This window comes from Manis javanica, chromosome 5 (genome assembly GCF_040802235.1).
Source record: "Manis javanica isolate MJ-LG chromosome 5, MJ_LKY, whole genome shotgun sequence".
Taxonomy (NCBI): Eukaryota; Metazoa; Chordata; class Mammalia; order Pholidota; family Manidae; genus Manis; species Manis javanica.
Window position 1 is genome coordinate 20312598 of NC_133160.1, and position 23118 is coordinate 20335715.

A 23118-nucleotide genomic window follows, 5' to 3' on the forward strand; every position below is an offset into this window, starting at 1 on the left:
TTTCTGCTTTCAGTTCTTTTGGGTATATAACCAGAAGTAGGATAATAATTCTAAATTTAATTTTTTAAGGAACTCCCACATCATTTTGCACAGCAATTGCACCATTTTATATTCCTGCCACAGTGTACAAGGGTTCCAAGTTCTCCATATCCTTGTCAACACTTGTTATTTTGATTTTTTTTTATTATAGCCATCCTAATGAGAATGAAATGGCATCTCATTGTAATTTTGATGTGTTTCCCTGATGATGAGTGAGGTTGAACATCTTTATATGTGCTTCTTGGGTGGTTGTGTATATTGTGTAGATAAATGTCTATTCATTTCCTTTGCCCATTTTTCATTTTAGTTTTTTTTGTTGAATTGTAGAATTTCTTTGTATATTCTGGATAATAATCCCTTATCAGAAATACGATTTGCAAATGTTTTCTCCCATTCCACCTGTTGCCTTTATACCATGTTGAAAGTGTCCTTAGATGCACAGAAGTTTTTAATTTTGATGAAATCTAGTTTAACTGTCTTGTTTCGTTATCTTGTGCTTTTGGTATCATTGAAATGTGTTACATGGTGCCATATTATTGCCCATGCTAATGTCCTAAAGCTTTTCTCTTGTTTTCTTAAAGGAGTTTTATAGTTTGAGCAATTATGTTTAGTTCTTTCATACATTTTGAGTTAATTTTGTATCTGTTGTAAGATAAAGATACATTTTCATTTTGTTATAAGTTGATATCCATTATCTCTACACAATTTGTTGAAAAGACTGTCTTTTCCCGTTTGAATAGTCTTAGCACTCTTATCAAGAGTCATTTGACCATGTTTGTGAGAGTTTATTTCTGGGCTCTCTATTCTGTTTATTGGCCTCTTTATGTCTGTCTTTATGCCAGTACCACACAGTTTTAATTACTAACTTCGTAGTAAGTTTTAAAGTCAAGAAATGAGAGACCTCCCACTTTGTTCTTCTTTTTCCAGATTACTTTGGCTATTCAGAGTTCCTTGAAATTCCATACGCATTTTAGTTTGGATTTTTCTATTTCTGCAAAAAACATCATTGGGATTTTGATAGGGATTGCTTTGAATCTGTAGACTGCTTTGAATAGTGTTATCATAACAATATTAAGTCTTCAAGTCCATGAACATGGGATATCTTTCCATTTATTTGTTTTTTCTTTGATTTCTTTCAGCTGCATTTTGGAATTTTGGTGTACAAGTTGCTGCATTGGTTAAGTTTATTCCTAAATATTTTACTATTTGTCATGCTATTATAAATGAAATCATTTTCTTAATTTCTTTTTTGGATTATTCATTGTTAGTGGCATAGGAGTGAAAGTGATGTTCGTGTAGTGATTTTGTATCCTGCAGTTTTGCTCAATTCATTTATTAGCTCTAACATTCTTTTATGAACTCTTCAGGCTCTATTTCTTTTCCTTGCCTAACTGCTCTGGCTAGTACTTCCAATACTAACTATACTGAATAGGGGTGCTGAAATTGAGCATCCTTGTCCTATTCCTGATCTTAGAGGAGGTTTTCTCTCTTTCACTTTGTAAGATTTTAGCTATGGGTTTTTCATATATGGCATTTATTATGTTGAGGTAGTTTCCTTCTATTCCTAGTTCATTGAGTGTTTTTTTAACAAAAATGTGTTGAATTTTTATCATATCCTTGTTCTGGATCACTTGAGATGATGATATATTGCTGGAGTCTAGCTCCAGCAGGCGGGTGTGAAGCCCGAAAGGATGAGACGGAGTCAGTGCATGGAGAGACAGGACACAGAGTCAGATGGAGGTGGTCTCTCGACAAAGTGCTGATGACAGCTTTATTTATACCATTTTGCACAAGGATATGATTATTTTTTATTGTTCTGTTGATTAATTGGTATAGGCAGTTGATTAATAGGTATAGGCAAGCTTTTTTCTTTCTTCTTCTTTCTAATCTATTCATGGTTGGTCAAGTGTTAGACAGGTGATCGTTTTCTGTTCCTTGACCAAAACTTTTCCTAGCAACATGGACTCTATTGTGTTTTACTTTTCTATGCAATGCAGTTTCTAAGTAGTGCATGTAACCGTAGAAGCGTGCAGTATGTAGCAGTGACTATGGAGTCTATCAGCTCAGGGTGAAATACAGGTCACCTACTGCCACAGTTAGCTAGGATTCTTTCCCACAAAAATATTCTTAGAAGCTTTAATAAATTTATAATCAATCTAAAATCATAAATTCATATCTTCATTATACACCCCTTTATAGGGCACAGTAAGCAGCAAACTACATTTCCCATTCTTATCTACATTTCTCTTTCTTCTGGGTGGATACCAAAATCTCCCTGACATGCTACACAGGTCTCCATGACTCCACTACTGCAGGGACTAAACAAGTTCTTACATGGTGAGCAGTGCAAGGGCATTCATATCATAGAAACTGTTTCTGTTTTAACTACAGACCTTAAACTATAAACAATCAAGACATATGATATATGATTATTCATTTGATTTTTATACTTTATATGCGAATCTAATAAAATGTTGATGTAGTAGGTAGATGTAAGATATAGATAGAAAGCATGATTTAGTGCTGTAAGAGAGCAAGTGTAGATGATGATCAGGTCTGTGCCTATAGACTAGGTATTAATTCCAAGCTGGACAAGGGCAACAAAACATCCACGGGTGTAGACAATGTCTCTCAACACTGGGGGGGTGAGGTTCTAAGTATCACCTCTGCTGGCCCCCATTTTCTCACCTGATGGCCCCCCTGCAACTGCGCCTGTCTTAGGTTGTCCCTCCCTTGAGGAATCTTACCTGTCTCTGGCTAACCAGCTGTCTTCCGGGGCCATACAGGGAGATGTAAAGCTGGTAAGTGAGAGAGAAGTAATGTTCTTTGAAAATGTTAGTTTTTTACTTCTTTGCAGATTTATGCCCTGTGGCTTCCAGGCCCAGCACTTGTCTTGAGGTATCCTTACTTCTTGGAAAATTATGATAATTGGTAATTTCACATATAAGGCACGAATTTTAGTAAAGGGCTGTAATTAGGAAGGAAGAAGAAAAACTATAGAAGTAGCACATTGAAGAAAACAGAAGATGGATTAAGTGTCAAACAGGGTTATTCTATTCAATATTCTCTCATAACTATTTCTATAAGACTTTCCATCACTAGTTTCACTAGCATTGTAATAAAAAAGGGGGGCATTCCCACTTAGTGGAGATGGGGCGGTCAATGTTTGACTAACTAACAGTAGGTTTCAGTATTTCATGCCAAGATCGCCATCTGGCCCCTGCGTGTTCCATTCTTCAGGGGCACAGTCCTGAAAAGCTCCTGGGAAACTTATGTTCTCATCCTTTCCACACTGCTCAGCAAAGGTTAGTTAACCCTTAGCAAAAATGCAAGTAAAAGCAAAGCCAATAGTATAATAGAGAATAACAAAATCAAGGTGGGTAATAGGGGGAGCCAGCTGCGAAGGCCCTTGATTTATGGGGGTCTTCCTCCAGCCTGAGCTTTGCTACACAGCTTGAATGGCATGACTCCCGCCAATATATCATTTTTTTTCCTTCATTCTGTTAATGTAGCATATTGGTTTTCATATATTAAACTATCCTTATATTTTGTCATACTGTAAAATCCTCTTAGTGAATGCAGTTACATTCAGTTTGCTAGTACTTTGTTGAGAATTTTCAGTAAATATTCATGAGATATTGGTATGTAATTTTCTTTTCTTGTGGTGTCTGTCTAGTTTGCATCAGGAAATGTACCATTAGCCTTTTTAAAAAACATTTGACCTCTTAAGAGAACACTGTGACTTTACTGAGCCATGTTTAAACTCAGGCTGATATGATTTGACTCCACTTCCTGATATAACTTATGTTTCATGTCAGTTATGTCTTACATAACTTTGAGTAAGTAGTTGGCCATCATCTAGAATTTACTGGAACTCCATTGTGTTATGTAGCTATAGATGGGAATTCACTGTGGGACAAATTCATTTTGGACCTATGGATAAGCTTAAATTACTGAAGAATCATTATAAAGATTGGTAGGATACTGTGGGGAGGCTACACAGTTTTTATCATAAATCCAATGTGTTACCTTTTAAATTAAGATTTGACCAGTTCCCATTATAATACCTAGTATTAATGAAAAGGGACTGAAATGTTTAACATAGAAATAATTTCAACTTGTTCTGTCATTTATAAGCACCATCAACTTCTGCTAAGACAGACATATTAATCAGATGTTTCTAACAAAACAGGATTTTTCTCTAAACCCCACACAGGAAAGTACCTCTCCAGTCGACTCCATAAGTGGCTAGCTCAGTCTTAAGAACTGTAAAGTAAAAAGAAGACACTGCTTTTTGGTTTTTTTCCCAGCATTTTTTTAAGCATTAGTGTTTTAAATTTTTCATTTTTAAGAAATTAATGTTTTTTTTTAAATTATCTCTTGATGCCAACCTAAGTTTATTTCCTCTAGTCTGTTTTATAAATAATTCTTCAGAGACTTGACTTTTCTCTGCCTTCCACTGACTTTTCTACTCTATCTACCCCCTCATCTTGGGCTTACCTATTAATGCCTAAGACCCATTTTAAAAGCACAGTTCCAAAATGCAGCATTTTCCTCCTTCATTCACTATTTTTAATTTTCAAAATGGCAAATTAGTGCCTATGATAATTAATATTGACAAAAATAAGGCTTTATTTCTGAATTCTTAATTCTGAATTTACTTCAGAATCTAGCTTTTTTTTCTTCCATTTAATTATAGCCTACTTGATGTAGATTAAAAACTAGAAAAATTTATCCTAAAAGGGACTAGGATGTCCTTATCTACAATGAACATAAAAGTCTATATCTGTAATGAGTTCAAAGTAACCATTCCTTGAATAAATTACAGCTATTATCATGTTGAATTCAGTATGATGCTAGTGTTCAATGCCTGAAAAGAATTTACTGTGAATTTTTTGTTAGAATCAGAATGCTTTTCCAGAGTATGTGTATCTTTATAAGGCACTGGATCAACTCTGTAAAAGACACTTACCAAATATTACATAATTAGATACTGTTTTTAATCTTTCTAGCTAGCCCTCTGTCTGTTATTTTCTCCTGCCATGAATGTAAAGTTCTACATCTTTCTTACCTCTCTGACCCCAGTGGTTTCTGTTTATCTTTCAGCCAGCTGGACCAGAAACAAAGGAATAGGGAGCAGAAAATGAGTTTGCTATAACATGAGTCACTGTTGGCTTTGGAGTCAATCAGTTAGTTGTCTGTCTAACAAATTAGTGTATTGGATGGCTTACATTTGCTTTTAAGTTCTAATTTATGGATTTTTTTCCTGCCAAAGATACTATTCTGCAACAGATACAGTAATCATTTTTTCCCTTCAACATTTAAGTTAAAGACTTAATTCAAAACAAGATAATCTGCTTTAGGAATATCATAGCAGTGTTGCCTATTCTAAAACAATAAAACATAATGCTTCTTGGATGTTTAGAAGCCATTTTAGAAACTTGTAAGACCTTCTGGTCCTTTGCAATAAGATCAATTCATATAAAGACTGTACACATGGAAAGGTTCCAGACATTGAACTGAATTTACTCTGATGTAGTTACAAACAACAAAAATAAAAAAATCTGGTATCTCATTTACTTTAACATTGTTTTCATGTACTCATAAAAACAATGTAGAAAACAATATAGGGGAAACTTTTGTAATGGTTTTGTTTTCTGACTCATTTTTAGAGTCAAAAATGTTAGTTCTTTATTATCTGACATTTTAAGCTTTCTAACAATTTAACCTGAAGCAAAAATGAAGAGAGAGAAAGACTTCTGAACACTTGAAAAAATTATGTATTCATAGTGATCCGGATGCAGGTAAATTCTGCATTTTATCTCACTTTACATTGATGGCAGCATAGAGTAGCAGATGACATCTTTTCAAAAAGAATTTTTAAAGTAGTTTTCCAAATAGAATTTGGCTTTAATCTATATTCTTCTGCCAGCATTGACTTAGTACTATAAACTAGAAATTTTATGCATTTAATATCTCAGCAACCTAGGTGTTAATCTTGGCCTGAAAGCTTATGTTCATGGTAAGGCATAAATTTGAGAAATTATTTACCTGTTGTTTGCATCTATGGACTATCTTCCATTTTAGGTCTATCATTTGGCAAGTGTACGCTTACGTGATTTATGTTTAAAACTGGATGTTTCAAATGAGTTACGAAGGAAAATATGGACATGTTTTGAATTCACTTTAGTTCACTGCCCTGATCTAATGAAAAGCAGACATTTGGATCAGCTTCTCCTTTGTGCCTTTTACATCATGGCGAAGGTAATGTAAAAGTTGGGGGAAAGCATGAGATGAAAATCTGTTGCACTTGATCATTAGTTGGCCTTAAGTGCTATAAGCCAGTAGTGCCCATCATTGTTAATTAAGTAGTAAATTCCAGCTACTTTATCTGTTCTCTGGGCTCCTCCATTTAGTTTTGTAATAATCAGCTTTCCCACTTCATAAGAATACTACTGGCAGTAAAGAAGTTGGAAAAGTTTGTAGAGAACATTTGTAGTAAAGTGGCTTTCCACACTATTAATATGAACAACCCCCACTCCCACCTCTGTGACACCTCTAATCTGGTACTTTCAAGTACAATGATCATACATTGTAGGTGATTAATTGAGGCTCAGAGCTGAATATCTTGGCCAAAGTTACACAATTAATAAGTGGCAACTGAGAATCTCCTAATTCATGATCTAGTGTAAAGTAGTTTCTATAACTTGCCTTCTGGTAATTTGTTGCACTGCCTCAGAAGAGCATTTTACTTGCTAGTTGCTATAACATGTTTTATGTTATAAAATAGCATATCTTTATGTGAACATAGGTTTTTATTTCACTTGAGTAAATACTCCCTGGTTAACTGACTCTTACAGCATAAATAAAAAAACTTGCCAGTTTCAATTTAAAAAAAAATAGTATATCTTGTTTTTTAAAATTCTCACATATCTGAAATGTTCATCTGGTAACTTTGGTCTTGACTATATTGGCCACATTGCCAGTCCTAGCCTATGTACACAATTTTTAAGCTTTTTGAGGCAAAGGACATGTTTTCAAATTCCTTTGTGACTCTACTCTCATGATGCCTCTTTGAAATCTCTATTCAAAATAGGTATTAATACATGTTACTAATTAGTCATTTGTGTTTACCAGAGAACTATCAGCATTCAGGCTTTGCCATTTTTAGCTCCTCATTATGGACAACAGATTTAATGCTAATGGACAGTGAAGCAGAGGAAAGGAAATTTAACTGAACTTTATCATAACAAATAGTCCTGAAGGGATTCCTTAATGGATCACTAATCCATTTTCCTCTTGACCACCACTGAGACTTTTCTGTATAAGCATTAGAAACCCTATAGTCCATCCTGAAATGTTAAAAGCTTAATCCTATAATAACTGCTCAGTTTTATTGTGAGTCACCACAAGACATTTTCTGTCCTTTAGTATGTGGTTAATTTACTTGGAAATAAGTACTTAAAAACTAATAAAACAGGAGCCTGTAGGGGATTCAGCAGATCTGAGTTTTCATATGTCATTCTTTTTATAAAGAAATGCATTTTCAGTGGAGTTATACCATAGCATCTCAGTGTTTTTGATTAATGAAACTATTAGCTGAGTCCTACAGGCCACAAAGCCTGAACTTTAAAGGTAGTAAAAAAATCATAAATGGTAGTGGTTTTTAGTTATGGACTGGCCTAGGGTTAATAGCTTTCTGCAAGACTGTTCTCAGTGCCAATCTGTAATTGAAGTTTTTGTTCAGAGCCATTTTTCTTTTAAAAGCAATTGATAAATGCAGTTTTTTTTCCTTAGGTAACAAAAGAAGAAAGAACTTTTCAAGAAATAATGAAAAGTTACAGGAACCAACCGCAAGCTAATAGTCATGTGAGTTACATTATGTTTCCTCCTGTCCAAACATAGATTTGTACTGTTTCTTTGCTGACAGGTCATATATAAAAGGTAAACTTCCTTATGGTTTTACTATACTTAAGGATTTTTAGTTTAATGGATACCATTAAACTCAAGAGACAGTTTCCAGTAGAAGCTAGGAAATTGGCTATTTCTGACTCATCCATTTATTTGTACATAACTTCTCATACATTCTTATCTTCCTTTGTTGAATGGGAACATTTTTCACTAGAAAATCTAATGAAAAGTATCTATTATAATCGTCTTTAATTATATGAGACTTTAATCTCTGATATTGTTTAAATCCAGTGAAATTTGATGATTTATTAAATCCAGCTTCTTTGCTATCTGCTAAGAATCCTTTTTGCATCTTGATATAGATGTCAAGCATTTCTGATAATGTTCTTACAATAGCCGTGGTGAAAATTCTGTACAACTTTTCAGTCATGAAAATATAAGATGTCATATTGGCCTGGCACTTTGTAAATATTTAGTGATCTTAGCTCCGTATTATTATTGTAACTGAAGAAAGTGTTTGGTACCTAAAGGCTTTGGTCATTCAAGAGCTTCCTTGCTCTGCTGTAAGGGAGCATTATGGCCTCTTTTCTAGCCCTGATGATCTGCCATTTTAGACAGGAAGAGAGGTGTGGTAGCTCAGATATTCCAGACCCAAGTACTGGTTGTCACACCCACTTCTAAGAGCCCCACAAATAGTTTCACTTCTTAAGCCCCAAAATACGGTGATACTGAGTGATACACAGATATTAGAAGAGCCATTTATTATATCCTGTAATAGAGTTTCTAGGCTTCTTCAGAAAAATTCCTCAGGAACAGGTCCTAGAAAGGTCCAGACGATCCTTAAAGATCATTAAGGTGACTTTAGTATAGATGAGGGGGAATGGATCATGCCTTTCAGCTATCTTGGAGGGAGGAAAGAGTTTGGGGTAAGAGAGGGGAACAGATTCCATGTGTCCATCTAAAAGGAGGTGGGAAAGAGATAGGAGTAGAAAAACAAGCCCCAATGAGATCAGATGATTCTCACATAACTAATTAAAAGGAAAGAGGAACAAATTGTCATTGAAGTTGCTTTTTTTTGGCAAAATCTGCTCATCAGTGTTTAGTTGCTGCTTGCTTACTTAATTCTATTGTAAACTCCTATAATGTCATATTTTAGATAGTAGACTCTGCTTTTGTGCTTTTGTATCCCCTCTTCTCAGATGTTTGCTATAATTTACATTTACCAGGCTATTAACATCTTGCCCTTGGTTATCACTCATATAGATAATTACTTTTTAATTGGCTTGATATTGTTCTTATTTTAGTTTTGCTTAACCTATGCCTCTTTGTGACTTAGCAATCTTTCCTCCCAACAACCTGTAGGTCTATAGAAGTGTACTGTTGAAAAGTATTCCAAGAGAAGCTCTGACATACAATAAAAACATAAATGGTGATTTTGAAATGACAGATTGTGGTAAGTTGCCCAATTTATTCTGTACTAATATACCTTTGATTACATTGTAACATAATATGGTGGATGTCAGACAACATGGAGTTAATGATGTAGGTGGAGTGGATGATGCATAAGTGTTTGTTTTAGAAGTTCCCTCATCTGTTTATACACATTAATAAAACACAAAAGGCACTTAATAGATTTTCAAAGTAAATCTGAATAATAAGGAAAGTAAGATAACTGTCAGTGACAACTTGGGGAGACAATTAAGGAAATGACCTGTTCATTAATAAGTATATTTGTATTCTGCCACTGCTAGCAAGGCTTGCCACACTTTGTAACTTTATCATTATGCTAAGATTTGAGGTACTAGTAATTTTTTCAAAGAAAAGAAAATCAAATGGTCAGTATTCATATATTGATAAGTTATGAAAATGCCTCTTCTGCACATCTCCTTTTCTTTGTTTTAGCTTTCCATTACTTAACATGTACATATGTGGACATGTGTATCATATGTACCTTGATTTATTCAGTTCCACAATGTGGAATATTTAGGTTGTTTCTGATTATACACAGCTTTGTGAGGAACATCTTTGTAGCTTAATCTTTGGTCCACATTCTTAGAGAAGATTGTCTGGGTCAGAGGCATTTTTTAAAATTACACAATATCTATGACCATTCTGGTGTCTGCTGGGATCTGAGCTTTTAAGATCTTACCAAAAACTCCTTTAATAATAATGTTCCAGAATATGACCACATTTAAGGGTACATAGGCCAAACTCAGTTCTTTTTACATATATTATTCTTGAGCCTTTTCAAGGCAATGAATGAGTAGTATATTAAACAGTAACCTGATGAAATACAAAAAGAAAACCAAAAACCCTATTTTTGTTACCCATGTTTGCTCATCTATCCTGGGTGGTTTTTCTGTCCTCACAAAATCAGGCCTCAGATGTTAGCTAAGAAAGAGTGAGCTCTATGAGATACAAAGTAACTGCTAGGAAGTATCTGGCATACAGGGAGAGTGAAGTTCAAGAGAACATAAAAGCAAAAGGAAATAGATCATGGTTTCTAATGCAGCATCTCCCAGTGAAGTTTGAGGTTAAATGAGGGTTAGCTACTCTCTAACCTAAAGGTTTCAGGTCAAATTCTGTGTTATATATATATATATTTGTTAACTAGATATTTATTAGCAGATAAAAAAAAAAAGGAAATTGGCAGCTTTTTTTTTTTTTTTTTTTTTGAGAGGGCATCTCTCATATTTATTGATCAAATGGTTGTTAACAACAATAAAATTCAGTATAGGGGAGTCAACGCTCAATGTACAATCTTTAATCCATCTCAAGCCTAATTCTCGTCAGTCTCCAATCTTCTGAAGCATAACGAACAAGTTCTTACATGGTGAACGAATTCTTACATAGTGAATAAATTCTTACATGGTGAACAGTACAAGGGCATTCATCACAGAAACTTTCGGTTTTGATCATGCAATATGACCTATAAACAATCAGGTCAAATATGAATATTCGTTTGATTTTTGTACTTGATTTATATGTTGATCCCACATTTCTCCTCTTATTATTATTATTATTATTTTTAATAAAATGCTGAAGTGGTAGGTAGATGCAAGATAAAGGTAGAAAACATAGTTTAGTGCTGTAAGAAGGCAAATGTAGATGATCAGATGATCAGGTGTGTGCCTATGGACTAAGTATTAATCCAGGCCAGACAAGGGCAGCAAGACATCCACGGATGCAGAAGATTTCTCTCAAAGCAGGGGGGGTGAGGTTCTGAGCCTCACCTCTGTTGATCCCCAAATTCTCACCTGATGGCCCCCCTGCGACTGTGCCTGTCTTAGGTTGTTCCTCCCTTGAGGAATCTTACCCGTCTCTGGCTAACCAGTCATCTTCCGGGGCCATACAGGGAAATGTAAAGTTGGTAAGTGAGAGAGAAGCCATATTGTTTGCAAAGGTTAGCTTTTTACTTCTTTGCAGATTTATGCCCTGTGGCTTCTATGCCCAGCACTTGTCTCGAGGTATCTTTACCACCTGGAGGAATTATACTGGGTAAATTCGATATGAGGCACGAATTCTATTAAAGGGTTGTAATTAGGAAGGAAGAAGAAAAGCTATAGATGTAGGATATGAAGGAAACATGGGAGGATTGATTATTTCTTTGACATATCTTCTTGTATAGTACCTTAAGTATGTATAGGTTTTAAACTACTAACTAATTTGCCCACACATATTAACATAATAGGAATACGGTGACATAAACAAAGCAAATCTATAATTACCATCCATCTCCAGTGAAGCCAAGAAAACCATTTAGGCACCCTAGGCATTTGTGAAAATTTATCTATGATATGATGGATATTGTCCAACTGTACTTGAACCATCAGACAAATTAAAGCAGCCCATTTCTGGGATCTGTTCACATCCCATATGTTCTTTTAACAATAGATAGTCTATAGTCATGAGATTTTGGAGTGCTACAACTTGCACCCCTTCCAACTCCTGGTTGAGTTCCAACAGTACAGATCCGGTCAAATTCGTTGTCTCACTGTATGCACATGCCAGCCTAGACATCTCCCTCCTCCTTCTTATGGCAAGTCCAGGAGATGGTGGGCTGGATGCAGCCACAACCGCAGCATCGTCCGGATCCCTGTGGAGGCTTTTTGATGATCATCCCCCGGCACAAGTCCTCCAGAGAGTGCTGATGCCGGAAGCTCCTCCTCATATCGTATCTTAGTTCATTTTCTGGGTATCCAAGCTAGGCCTTGATCTTCTGCGTAGAAACAAACAGCCCCTTTGCCCACACTTTGACATGCCCTCTATACCACTGTGCAGAACTCATTGGAGGTCAGCACACAGTAACTGCTTTTTTTTTTTTTTTTTTTAATTAAGAGAAAGGAATATTATCAGAAAAGAGTACCTCCATAGCTGATCATCTGACACCCTTTAAGTGATCAACATTAAGGATATTTAAAGCATGCGTTGATCTTTGATTTACCAATAGTTTTATCCTGTTAAGGAGTAATCCCCCTTTTCTTTCTTTCTTTCTTTTTTTTTTTTTTTTTTAAATTTTTAATCTACACTTACATGAAGAATACTATGTTTACTATGCTCTCCCCTATATCAGGTCCCTCCTAACAACCACATCACGGTTACTGTCCATCAGCTTAGCAAAATGTTGTAGAGTCACTACTTGTCCTCTCTGTGTTGTGCAGCCCACCCTCCCCTTGCTCCCTCCCCCCCATGCATGCTAATCTTAATACCCCCCTTCTTCTTCCCCCCCCTTATCCCTCCCTGCCCACCCATCCTCCCCAGTTCCTTTCCCTTTGGTACCTGTTAGTCCATTTTTGGGTTCTGTAATTCCACTGCTGTTTTGTTCCTTCAGTTTTTCCTTTGTTCCTATACTCCTCAGATGAGTGAAATCATTTGGTATTTCTCTTTCTCCGCTTGGCTTATTTCACTGAGCATAATACTCTCCAGCTCCATCCATGTTGCTGCAAATGGTTGGATTTTTCCACTTCTTATGGCTGAGTAGTATTCCATTGTGTATATGTACCACATCTTCTTTATCCATTCATCTACCGATGGACATTTAGGTTGCTTCCAATTCTTGGCTATTGTAAATAGTGCTGCGATAAACATAGGAGTGCATCTGTCTTTCTCAAACTTGATTGCTGCGTTCATAGGGTAAATTCCTAGGAGTGGAATTCCTGGGTCAAATGGTAGGTCTGTTTTGAGCATTTTGATGCACCTCCATACTGCTTTCCACAATGGTTGAACTAATTTACATTCCCACCAGCAGTGTAGGAGGGTTCCCCTTTCTCCACAGCCTCGCCAACATTTGTTGTTGTTTGTCTTTTGGATGGCAGCTATCCTTACTGGTGTGAGGTGATACCTCATTGTAGTTTTAATTGGCATTTCTCTGATAATGAGCGATGTGGAGCATCTTTTCATGTGTCTCTTGGCCATCTGTATTTCTTTTTTGGAGAACTGTCTGTTCAGTTACTCTGCCCATTTTTTAATTGGGTTATTTGTTTTTTGTTTGTTGAGGCGTGTGAGCTCTTTATATATTCTGGACGTCAAGCCTTTATCAGATCTGTCATTTTCAAATATATTCTACCATACTGTAGGGTTCCTTTTTGTTCTATTGATGGTGTCTTTCGCTGTACAGAAGCTTTTCAGCTTAATGTAGTCCCACTTGCTCATTTTTGCTGTTGTTTTCCTTCCCCGGGGAGATATGTTCAAGAAGAGATCACTCATGTTTATGTCTAAGAGGTTTTTGCCTATGTTTTTTTCCAAGAGTTTAATGGTTTCATGACTTACATTCAGGTCTTTGATCCATTTTGAGTTTACCTTTGTATATGGGGTTAGACAATGGTCCAGTTCCTACATGTAGCTGTCCAGTTTTGCCAGCACCATCTGTTGAAGAGACTGTCATTTTGCCATTGTATGTCCATGGCTCCTTTATCAAATATTAATTGACCATATATGTTTGGGTTAATTTCTGGAGTCTCTAATCTGTTCCACTGGTCTGTGGCTCTGTTCTTGTGCCAGTACCAAATTGTCTTGATTACTATGGCTTTGTAGTAGAGCTTGAAGTTGGGGAGTGAGATCCCCCCTACTTTATTCTTCTTTTTCAGGATTGCTTTGGCTATTCGGGGTCTTTGGTGTTTCCATAAGAATTTTTGAATTATTTGTTCCAATTCATTGAAGAATGTTGCTGGTAATTTGAGAGGGATTGCATCAAATCTGTATATTGCTTTGGGCAGGATGGCCATTTCGACGATATTAATTCTTCCTAGCCATGAGCATGGGATGAGTTTCCATTTATTAGTGTCCCCTTTAATTTCTCTTAAGAGTGACTTGTAGTTTTCAGAGTATAAGTCATTCACTTCTTTGGTTAGGTTTATTCCTAGGTATTTTATTCTTTTTGATGCAATGGTGAATGGAATTGTTTTCCTGATTTCTCTTTCTATTGATTCGTTGTTAGTGTATAGGAAAGCTACAGATTTCTGTGTGTTAATTTTGTATCCTGCAACTTTGCTGTATTCCGATATCAGTTCTAGTAGTTTTAGAGTGGAGTCTTTAGGGTTTTTTATGTACAGTATCATATCATCTGCAAATAGTGACAGTTTGACTTCTTCTTTACCAATCTGGATTCCTTGTATTTCTTTGTTTTGTCTGATTGCCGTGGCTAGGACCTCCAGTACTATGTTAAATAACAGTGGGGAGAGTGGGCATCCCTGTCTGGTTCCCGATCTCAGTGGAAATGCTTTCAGCTTCTCGCTGTTCAGTATAATGCTGGCTGTGGGTTTATCATATATGGCCTTTATTATGTTGAGGTACTTGCCCTCTATTCCCATTTTGCTGAGAGTTTTTATCATGAATGGATATTGAATTTTGTCAAATGCTTTTTCAGCATCTATGGAGATGATCATGTGGTTTTTGTCTTTCTTTTTGTTGATGTGGTGGATGATGTTGATGGATTTTCGAATGTTGTACCATCCTTGCATCCCTGGGATGAACCCCACTTGGTCATGGTGTATGATCCTTTTGATATACTGTTGAATTCTGTTTGCTAATATTTTATTGAGTATTTTTGCATCTACATTCATCAGGGATATTGGTCTGTAATTTTCTTTTTTGGTGGGGCCTTTTCCTGGTTTTGGTATTAGGGTGATGTTGGCTTCATAGAATGAGTTTGGGAGTATTCCCTCCTCTTCTATTTTTTGGAACACTTTAAGGAGAATGGGTATTATGTCTTCTCTGTGTGTCTGATAAAATTCCGAGGTAAATCCGTCCGGCCCCGGGGTTTTGTTCTTGGGTAGTTTTTTGATTACTGTTTCAATTTCTTTGCTTGTAATTGGTTTGTTTAACTTTTGTGTTTCTTCCTTGGTCAGTCTTGGGAGGTTGTATTTTTCTAGGAAGTTGCCCATTTCTTCTAGGTTTTCCAGCTTGTTGGCATATAGGTTTTCATAGTAGTCTTTAATAATTCTTTGTATTTCTGTGGAGTCTGTCGTGATTTTTCCATTCTCATTTCTGATTATGTTGATTTGTGTTGACTCTCTTTTTCTCTTAATAAGTTGGGCTAGAGGCTTATCTATTTTGTTTATTTTCTCAAAGAACCAGCTCTTGGTTTCGTTGATTTTTGCTATTGTTTTATTCTTCTCAATTTTGTTTATTTCTTCTCTGATCTTTATTATGTCCCTCCTTCTGCTGACTTTAGGCCTCATTTGTTCTTCTTTTTCCAGTTTTAATAATTGTGATGTTAGACTATTCATTTGGGATTGTTCTTCCTTCTTCAAGTGTGCCTGGATTGCTATATACTTTCCTCTTAAGACTGCTTTCGCTGCATCCCACAGAAGTTGGGGCTTAGTGTTGTTGTTGTCATTTGTTTCTATATATTCCTTGATCTCTATTTTGATTTGTTCATTGATCCATTGATTATTTAGTAGCATGTTGTTAAGCCTCCATGTGTTTGTGAGCCTTTTTGTTTTCTTTGTAGAATTTATTTCTACTTTCATACCTTTGTGGTCTGAAAAATTGGTTGGTAGAATTTCAATATTTTGGAATTTACTGAGGCTCTTTTTGTGAGCTAGTATGTGGTCTATTCTGGAGAATGTTCCATGTGCACTTGAGAAGAATGTATATCTTGTTGCTTTTGGATGTAGAGTTCTGTAGATTTCTATTAGGTCCATCTGTTCTAGTGTGTTGTTCAGTGCCTGTGTGTCTTTACTTATTTTCTGCCCGGTGGATCTATCCTTTGGGGTGAGTGGTGTGTTGAAGTCTCCTACAATGAATGCATTGCAGTCTATTTCCCTCTTTAGTTCTGTTAGTATTTGCTCCACATATGCTGGTGCTCCTGTATTGGGTGCATATATATTTAGAATGGTTATATCCTCTTGTTGGACTGAGCTCTTTATCATTATGTAGTGGCCTTCTTTATCTCTTGTTACTTTCTTTGTTTTGAAGTCTATTTTGTCTGATATTAGTACTGCAACCCCTGCTTTCTTCTCACTGTTGTTTGCCTGAAATATGTTTTTCCATCCCTTGACTTTTAGTCTATGCTTATCTTTGGGTTTAAGGTGAGTTTCTTGTAAGCAGCATATAGATGGGTCTTGCTTTTTTATCCATTCTATTACTCTATGTCTTTTGATTGGTGCATTAAGTCCATTTACATTTAGGGTGACTATTGAGAGATATGTACTTATTGCCATTTCAGGCTTTAGATTCGTGGTTACCAAAGGTTCAAGGTTAGCTTCTTTAGTATCTTACTGCCTAACTTAGCTCGCTTATTGAGCTGTTATATACACTGTCTGGAGATTCTTTTCTTCTCTCCCTTCTTATTCCTCCTCCTCCATTCTTCATATGTTGTGTGTTTTGTTCTGTGCTCTTTTTAGGGGTGCTCCCATCTAGAGCAGTCCCTGTAGGATGCCCTGTAGAGGTGGTTTGTGGGAAGCAAATTCCCTCAGCTTTTGCTTGTCTGGGAATTGTTTGATCCCACCATCATATTTAAATGATAGTCGTGCTGGATACAGTATCCTTGGTTCAAGGCCCTTCTGTTTCATTGCATTAAGTATATCATGCCATTCTCTTCTGGCCTGTAGGGTTTCTGTTGAGAAGTCTGATGTTAGCCTGATTGGTTTTCCTTTATAGGTGACCTTTTTCTCTCTAGCTGCCTTTAAAACTCTTTCCTTGTCCTTGATCCTTGCCATTTTAATTACTATGTGTCTTGGTGTTGTCTTCCTTGGATCCTTTCTGTTGGGGGTTCTGTGTAATTCCATGGTCTGTTCGATTATTTCCTCCCTCAGTTTGGGGAAGTTTTCAGCAATTATTTCTTCAAAGACACTTTCTATCCCTTTTCCTCTTTCTTCCTCTTCTGGTATCCCTATAATACGAATGTTTTTCCTTTTGTATTGGTCACATAGTTCTCTTAGTGTTGTTTCATTCCTGGAGATCCTTTTATCTCTCTCTATGTCAGCTTCTATACGTTCCTGTTTTCTGGCTTCTATTCCTTCAATGGCCTCTTGCATCTTATCCATTCTGCTTATAAATCCTTCCAGGGATTGTTTCACTTCTGTGATCTCTTTCCTGACATCTGTGATCTCCTTCCGGACTTCATCCCACTGCTCTTGCATTTTTCTCTGCATCTCATCCCACTGCTCTTGCATTTTTCTCTGCATCTCATCCCATTGCTCTTGCATTTTTTTCTGCATCTCTGTCAGCATGTTCATGATTTTTATTTTGAATTCTTTTTCAGGAGGACTAGTTAGGTCTGTCTCCTTCTCAGGTGTTGTCTCTGTGATCTTTGTCTGCCTGTAGTTTTGCCTTTTCATGGTGATAGAGATAGTTTGCAGAGCTGGTACAAGTGACCGCTGGAAGAGCTTCCCTTCTTGTTGGTTTGTAGCCTTTTCCTGGGAGAATAGCGACCTCTAGTTGCTTGTGCTGGGCAGCTGTGCGCATACAGGGCTTCTGCTTCCTGCCCAGTTGCTTTGGGGTTTATCTCCGCTGTTGCTGTGGGCTTGGCCTGGCTGGGGCTGTTCCTCCAAAATGGTGGAGCCCCGTTGGAGAGGGAGCGGCCAGGAGGCTATTTATCTCCGTAAGGGGCCTCTGTGCTCCCTGCTGCCCAGGGGGTTAGAGTGCCCAGAGATCCCCAGATTCCCTGCCTCTGGTCTAAGTGACCTGTCCTGCCCCTTTAAGACTTCCAAAAAGCACTCTCCAAACCAAAACAACAACAGCAACAATGAGAGAGGGAACAGAAAGAAAGAGAAAAAAAAAAAAAAAAGGAAAAAACAAGCGATTTTTTTTTTTTTTTTTTTTTTTTATCCTCAGGTGCCAGTCCTAGGCACCCGCTCACTGGTCCTGCTGCCCTGTCTCCCTAGCACCAGGGTCCCTGTCCTTTCAAGGCTTCCAAAAAGCACCCACCCACCGGTCCCGCAGGGAAGGAACGCTCGATATTCTTTGTCCTCAGGCACTGGTCCCAGGCACCCGCTCACCAGTCCCGCCGCCCTGCCTCCCTAGCACCGGGGTCCCTGTCCCTTCAAGGCTTCCAAAAAGCACTCGCCAAAAAGAGAGAAAAAAAGGGGAAAAACGCGCGATTTCTTCCGTCCTCAGGTGCCGGTCTCAGGCACCCACCCACCTGTCCCACAGGGAAAAACGTGGGATATTCTTTGTCCTCAGGCGCCGGTCCCAGGCACCCGCTCACCAGTCCCGCCACCCTGCCTCCCTAGCACTGGGGTCCCCGTCCCTTCAAGGCTTCCAAAAAGCGCTCGCCAAAAAGAGAAAAAAAAAAAGGGGGAAAAACGCGCAACCTCCTCCGTCCTCAGGCACCAGTCTCAGGCACCTGCCCGCCGGTCCCGCAGGGAGAAACGCGGGATATTCTTTGTCCTCCGGTGCCGTTCCCAGGCACCTGCTCCCGGTCCCGCCACCCTGCCTCCCCAGCAACGGGGGCCCGTCCCTCTAAGGCTTCCAAAAAGCGCTCGCCAAAAAAAAAAAAACCGCTCCGGTTTCTCTCCACCCGCCGGGAGCCGGGGGGAGGGGCGCTCGGGTCCCGCCGGGCCGGGGCTTGTATCTTACCCCCTTCGCAAGGCGCTGGGTTCTTGCAGGTGTGGATGTGGTCTGGATGTTGTCCTGTGTCCTGTGGTCTCTATTTTAGGAAGATTTTTCTTTGTTATATTTTCATAGCTCTATGTGTTTTTGGGAGGAGATTTCCACTGTTCTACTCACGCCGCCATCCTGGCTCCGCCCCCGAGCTTTTTTTTTTTTAAGATCCTAGCCAGTGGTGGTGAGCTCCCTCACAAAGCAGGGAGAGTATCCAGTGATAACAGACTCAGGAATTATGGCACCAAAAAAGGGAAAACATTACAAAGGACGATAGTCAGGCAAGTCTATGTTCAGATAAGGTAAGTTCCACTTATGAAGCTATGGCTAGATGCTATGACCTAGACTTGGACACACCAAGGAACACTACGTTGATAAGAACAGTTCTGGTTCTGTAAAATTCACAACTAAGTATAAAATACTATTTAAAAAGCACTCACAGTTTGTGCATCCAGTACATTAGCTCAAAGTCTCAGTTGTCCAACTACCACTTCACATAAAAGGTTCACTTGAGGCAGGTGCCAAGATTCCAGATGAAAGATTCTGCTAGCCTTAAAGCCAGGATCAAGCCAACAACATGCAGTCATCAGAGTTCAGGGCTGGGCATCATCTGTAACAGGAAAGCCCTGCAGACCTCCCCAGATCCCTCATCACTTTCATGGTATTGTGAATAATGCCTCACATATTTTAATCAATTTATTTAGATACTTCTAATATCCCCATTTTTAACATTGGGTATACTTAATCACTGGTCACTGTTTGATCAGTAAAAACCCATTTCTGATGTTGAGTATGTTAATTAACAATTCAGTGGTCACTGATTGAGATTTATGCCTAACAGAAATCCTTATAGTAGCCACCTGTAAAGAATGAGCTTCCTGATTAAAACATCAATTCAGTCATGGACCATGTATTTTCATTATCATATTAGCAGACATCTCACCAAGCTGGCATTCTTTTTGTTTTTTATTGAAGATTGCCAACAGTCTTATGTTGTTTGCAAATGTACAACACAGTGGTTCAGCAGTTACCCACATTATCAAAATGTCATCCCCTCTGGTATGGTTACTCTCTATCAACATAGAAAGATGTTACAGAATCATTGACTATATTCTCCATGATGTACTACTGTCCCCATGACCAGCTTATATTGTGATTACAAATTATTGCACCCCTTTATCCTCCCCTGCTACCTACCCCAACCCCTCCCACTTGGTAACCATTAGTCCCTTCTCAGTGCCTCTGAGTCTACTGCCATTTTGTTCCTTCTGTTTTGGTTTGTTTTTATATTCCACAAATATATGAAATCATATGATATTTGTCTTTCTCTGCCTGGCTTATTTCTCTGAGCCCTCTAGATCCACAAATGTTATTGCAAATAGCAGAATTTCTTTTCTTTTTATGGCTGAATAATATTCCATTGTGTATATATACCACATCTTCTTTATCCATTTATCTATTGATGAACACTTAGGTTGCTTCCATATCTGGGCTGTTGCAAATAGTGCAGTGATAAACATAGGGGTGCATATATCTTTTCAAAACAGGGATTTAGTTTTCTTCAGGTAAATTCCTAGAAGTAGAATTACTGGATTGAATGGTATTTCTATTTTTAGTTTTTTGAGGAACCTCCATATTGCTTTCCACAGTGGTTACACCAATTTGCAGGCCTACCAACAGTGTAGGAGGGTTCCAATTTCTCCACATCCTTGCCAGCATTTGTTGTTCCTTCTCTTTTGGATGTTGGCCATCCTAACTGGTGTGAGGTGATATCTCATTATGGTTTTAATTTGCATTTCCCTGGTGATTACCAATGTGGAGCATCTTTTCATTTGCTTGTTGGCCATTTGTATTTCTTCTTTGGAGAAGTGTCTGTTCAGGTCCTCTGCCTATTTTTTGATCGAGTTATTTGTTTTTTTGGGTGCTGAGACATATGAGTTCTCTATGTATTTTGGGTGTTAACCCCTTATCAGATGAGTCATTTATGAATATATTTTCTCATATTGTAGGATGTCTTTTTGTTCTGACAATGTTCTTTGTTGTACAAAAGCTTCTAGGCTTATGTAGCCCCACTTGTTCTTTTTTTATTTTGTTTCCTTTGCCCAAGGAGATGTGTCCAGGAAAAAGTTGCTCATGCTTATATTCAAGAGATTTTTGCCCATGTTTTCTTCTAAGAGTTTTATGGTTGCATGACTTACATTCAGGTCTTTGATCCATTTGGAGTTTACTTTTGTGTATGGAGTTAGACAGTAATTCAGTTTCATTCTCTTAAAGGTAGCTGTCCAGTTTTGCCAACACCAATTGTTGAAGAGGCTGTTGTTTCCCCATTGTATATCCATGGCTTCTTTATCATATATTAATTGACCATATATGTATGGGTTTGTATCTGGGCTCTCTGTTCTGTTCTGTTGATCTATGGGTCTGTTCCTGTGCCAGTATCAAACTGCTTTGATTACTGTGGCTTTGTAGTAGAGCTTGAAGTCAGGGAACGTAATCCCCCCAGGTTTCTTGTTCTTTCTCAGGATTGCTTTGGCTATTGGGGGTCTTTTGTGGTTCCATATGAATTTTAGAACTATTTGTTCTAGTTCATTGAAGAATGCTCTTGGTATTTTGATAGGGATTGCACTGACTCTGTAGATTGCTTTGGGCAGGTTGGCCATTTTGACAGTATTGAATCTTCCTATCCATGAACACAGGGTAGATTTCCATTTTTTCGTGTCTACTTTAATTTCTCTCATGAGTGTCTTACAGTTTTGAAAGTACAGGTCTTTCACTTCCTTGGTTAGGTTTATTCCTAGGTATTTTATTCTTTTTGATGCAATTGTAAATATAGTTTTCCTGATTTCTCTTTCTGCTAGTTCATTGTTTAGTATGTAGGAATGTAACAGATTTCTGTGTATTAATTTTGTATACTGCCACTTTGCTGAATTCAGTTATTAGTTCTAATAGTTTTTTGGTGGATTCTTTAGAGCTTTCGATGCATAGTATGTCATGTACTGATAGTGACTTCTTCCAGTTTAATTTCTTTCTTACCAATTTGGATGCCTTTTTTCTTTTGTGTTGTCTGATTGCGATGGCTAGGACCTCCAGTACTGTGTTGAATAAAACTGATGAAAATGGGCATCCTTGTCTTGTTCCTGATCTTAGAGGAAAAGCTGTCAGCTTTTCGCTGTTAAGTCTGATGTTTGCTATGGGTTTGTCCCATCTGGTCTTTATTATGTTGAGGTACTTGCCCTCTATATGCATTTTGTTGAGTTTTTATCATGAATGGATGTGAACTTTGTCAAATGCCTCTTCAGCATCTATTGAGATGATCGTGTGGTTTTTATCCTTTGTTTTTTAATGTGGTGTATATTACTGATTGATTTATGAATATTTTACCATCTTTGCATCCCTGGAATAGATCCTGCTTGGTCATGATGGATGATCTTTTTGATGTAATTTTTAATTTGGTTTGCTATTATTTTGTTGAGGATTTTTGCATCTGTATTCATCAGGGATTTTCTTTTTTTGTGGTGTCTTTGTCTGGTCTTGGTATTATTAGAGTGATGCTGGCAATGTACAATGAGCTTGGAAGTATTCCCTCCTACTTTTTGGAATCCTTTAGGAAGGAGAGATATAAGCTCTTCTTTAAATGTTTAGTAGAATTCAGCTGTGAAGCCATCTGGGTCTAGTTTTGTTTTTTGTTTTTTTTTGAGAGTTTGTTGATTACTAGTTCAATTTCATTGCTGGTCATTGGTCTGTTCAGATTTTCTGTTTCTTCCTGAGTCAGTCTCAGAAGGTTGTATTTATCTAGAAAGTTGTCCATTTCTTCTAGGTTGTCCAATATATTGGCATATAATTTTTCATAGTATTATCTAATAATTCTTTGTATTTCTATGGTATCTGTTGTGATTATTCCTTTCTTTCTGATTTTGTTTATATGTGTACATTCTGTTTTTTCTTGATAAGTCTGGCTAGGAGTTTATCTGTTTTGTTTTTCTCAAAGAACCCATCCAGGCTGGCATTCTTGATTAAAACACTTGAGAGACCCCAATCATTAATCTAAGTAACACAGACATGGTACTTAACTGTATTATAGTAAATTGAAAACTTACAGTTCTTCCTCAGAGGCTTGTTTTA

The 23118-nt window shown here is 37.5% G+C and overlaps 1 protein-coding gene across 2 annotated transcripts in view; it reads left to right on the top strand.

Annotated features, from left to right (window-relative positions):
• The window catches only part of RBL1 (RB transcriptional corepressor like 1), a 67228-nt gene that overhangs the window by 35354 nt on the left and 8756 nt on the right, over window positions 1–23118 (top strand). For both annotated transcript variants that reach the window (XM_037012927.2, XM_037012926.2), the window contains 3 exons: window positions 6127–6303; window positions 7837–7908; window positions 9313–9403. In XM_037012927.2, coding sequence (XP_036868822.2) covers window positions 6127–6303; window positions 7837–7908; window positions 9313–9403 — 340 coding nt within the window. The remainder of the gene's footprint in view (window positions 1–6126; window positions 6304–7836; window positions 7909–9312; window positions 9404–23118) is intronic.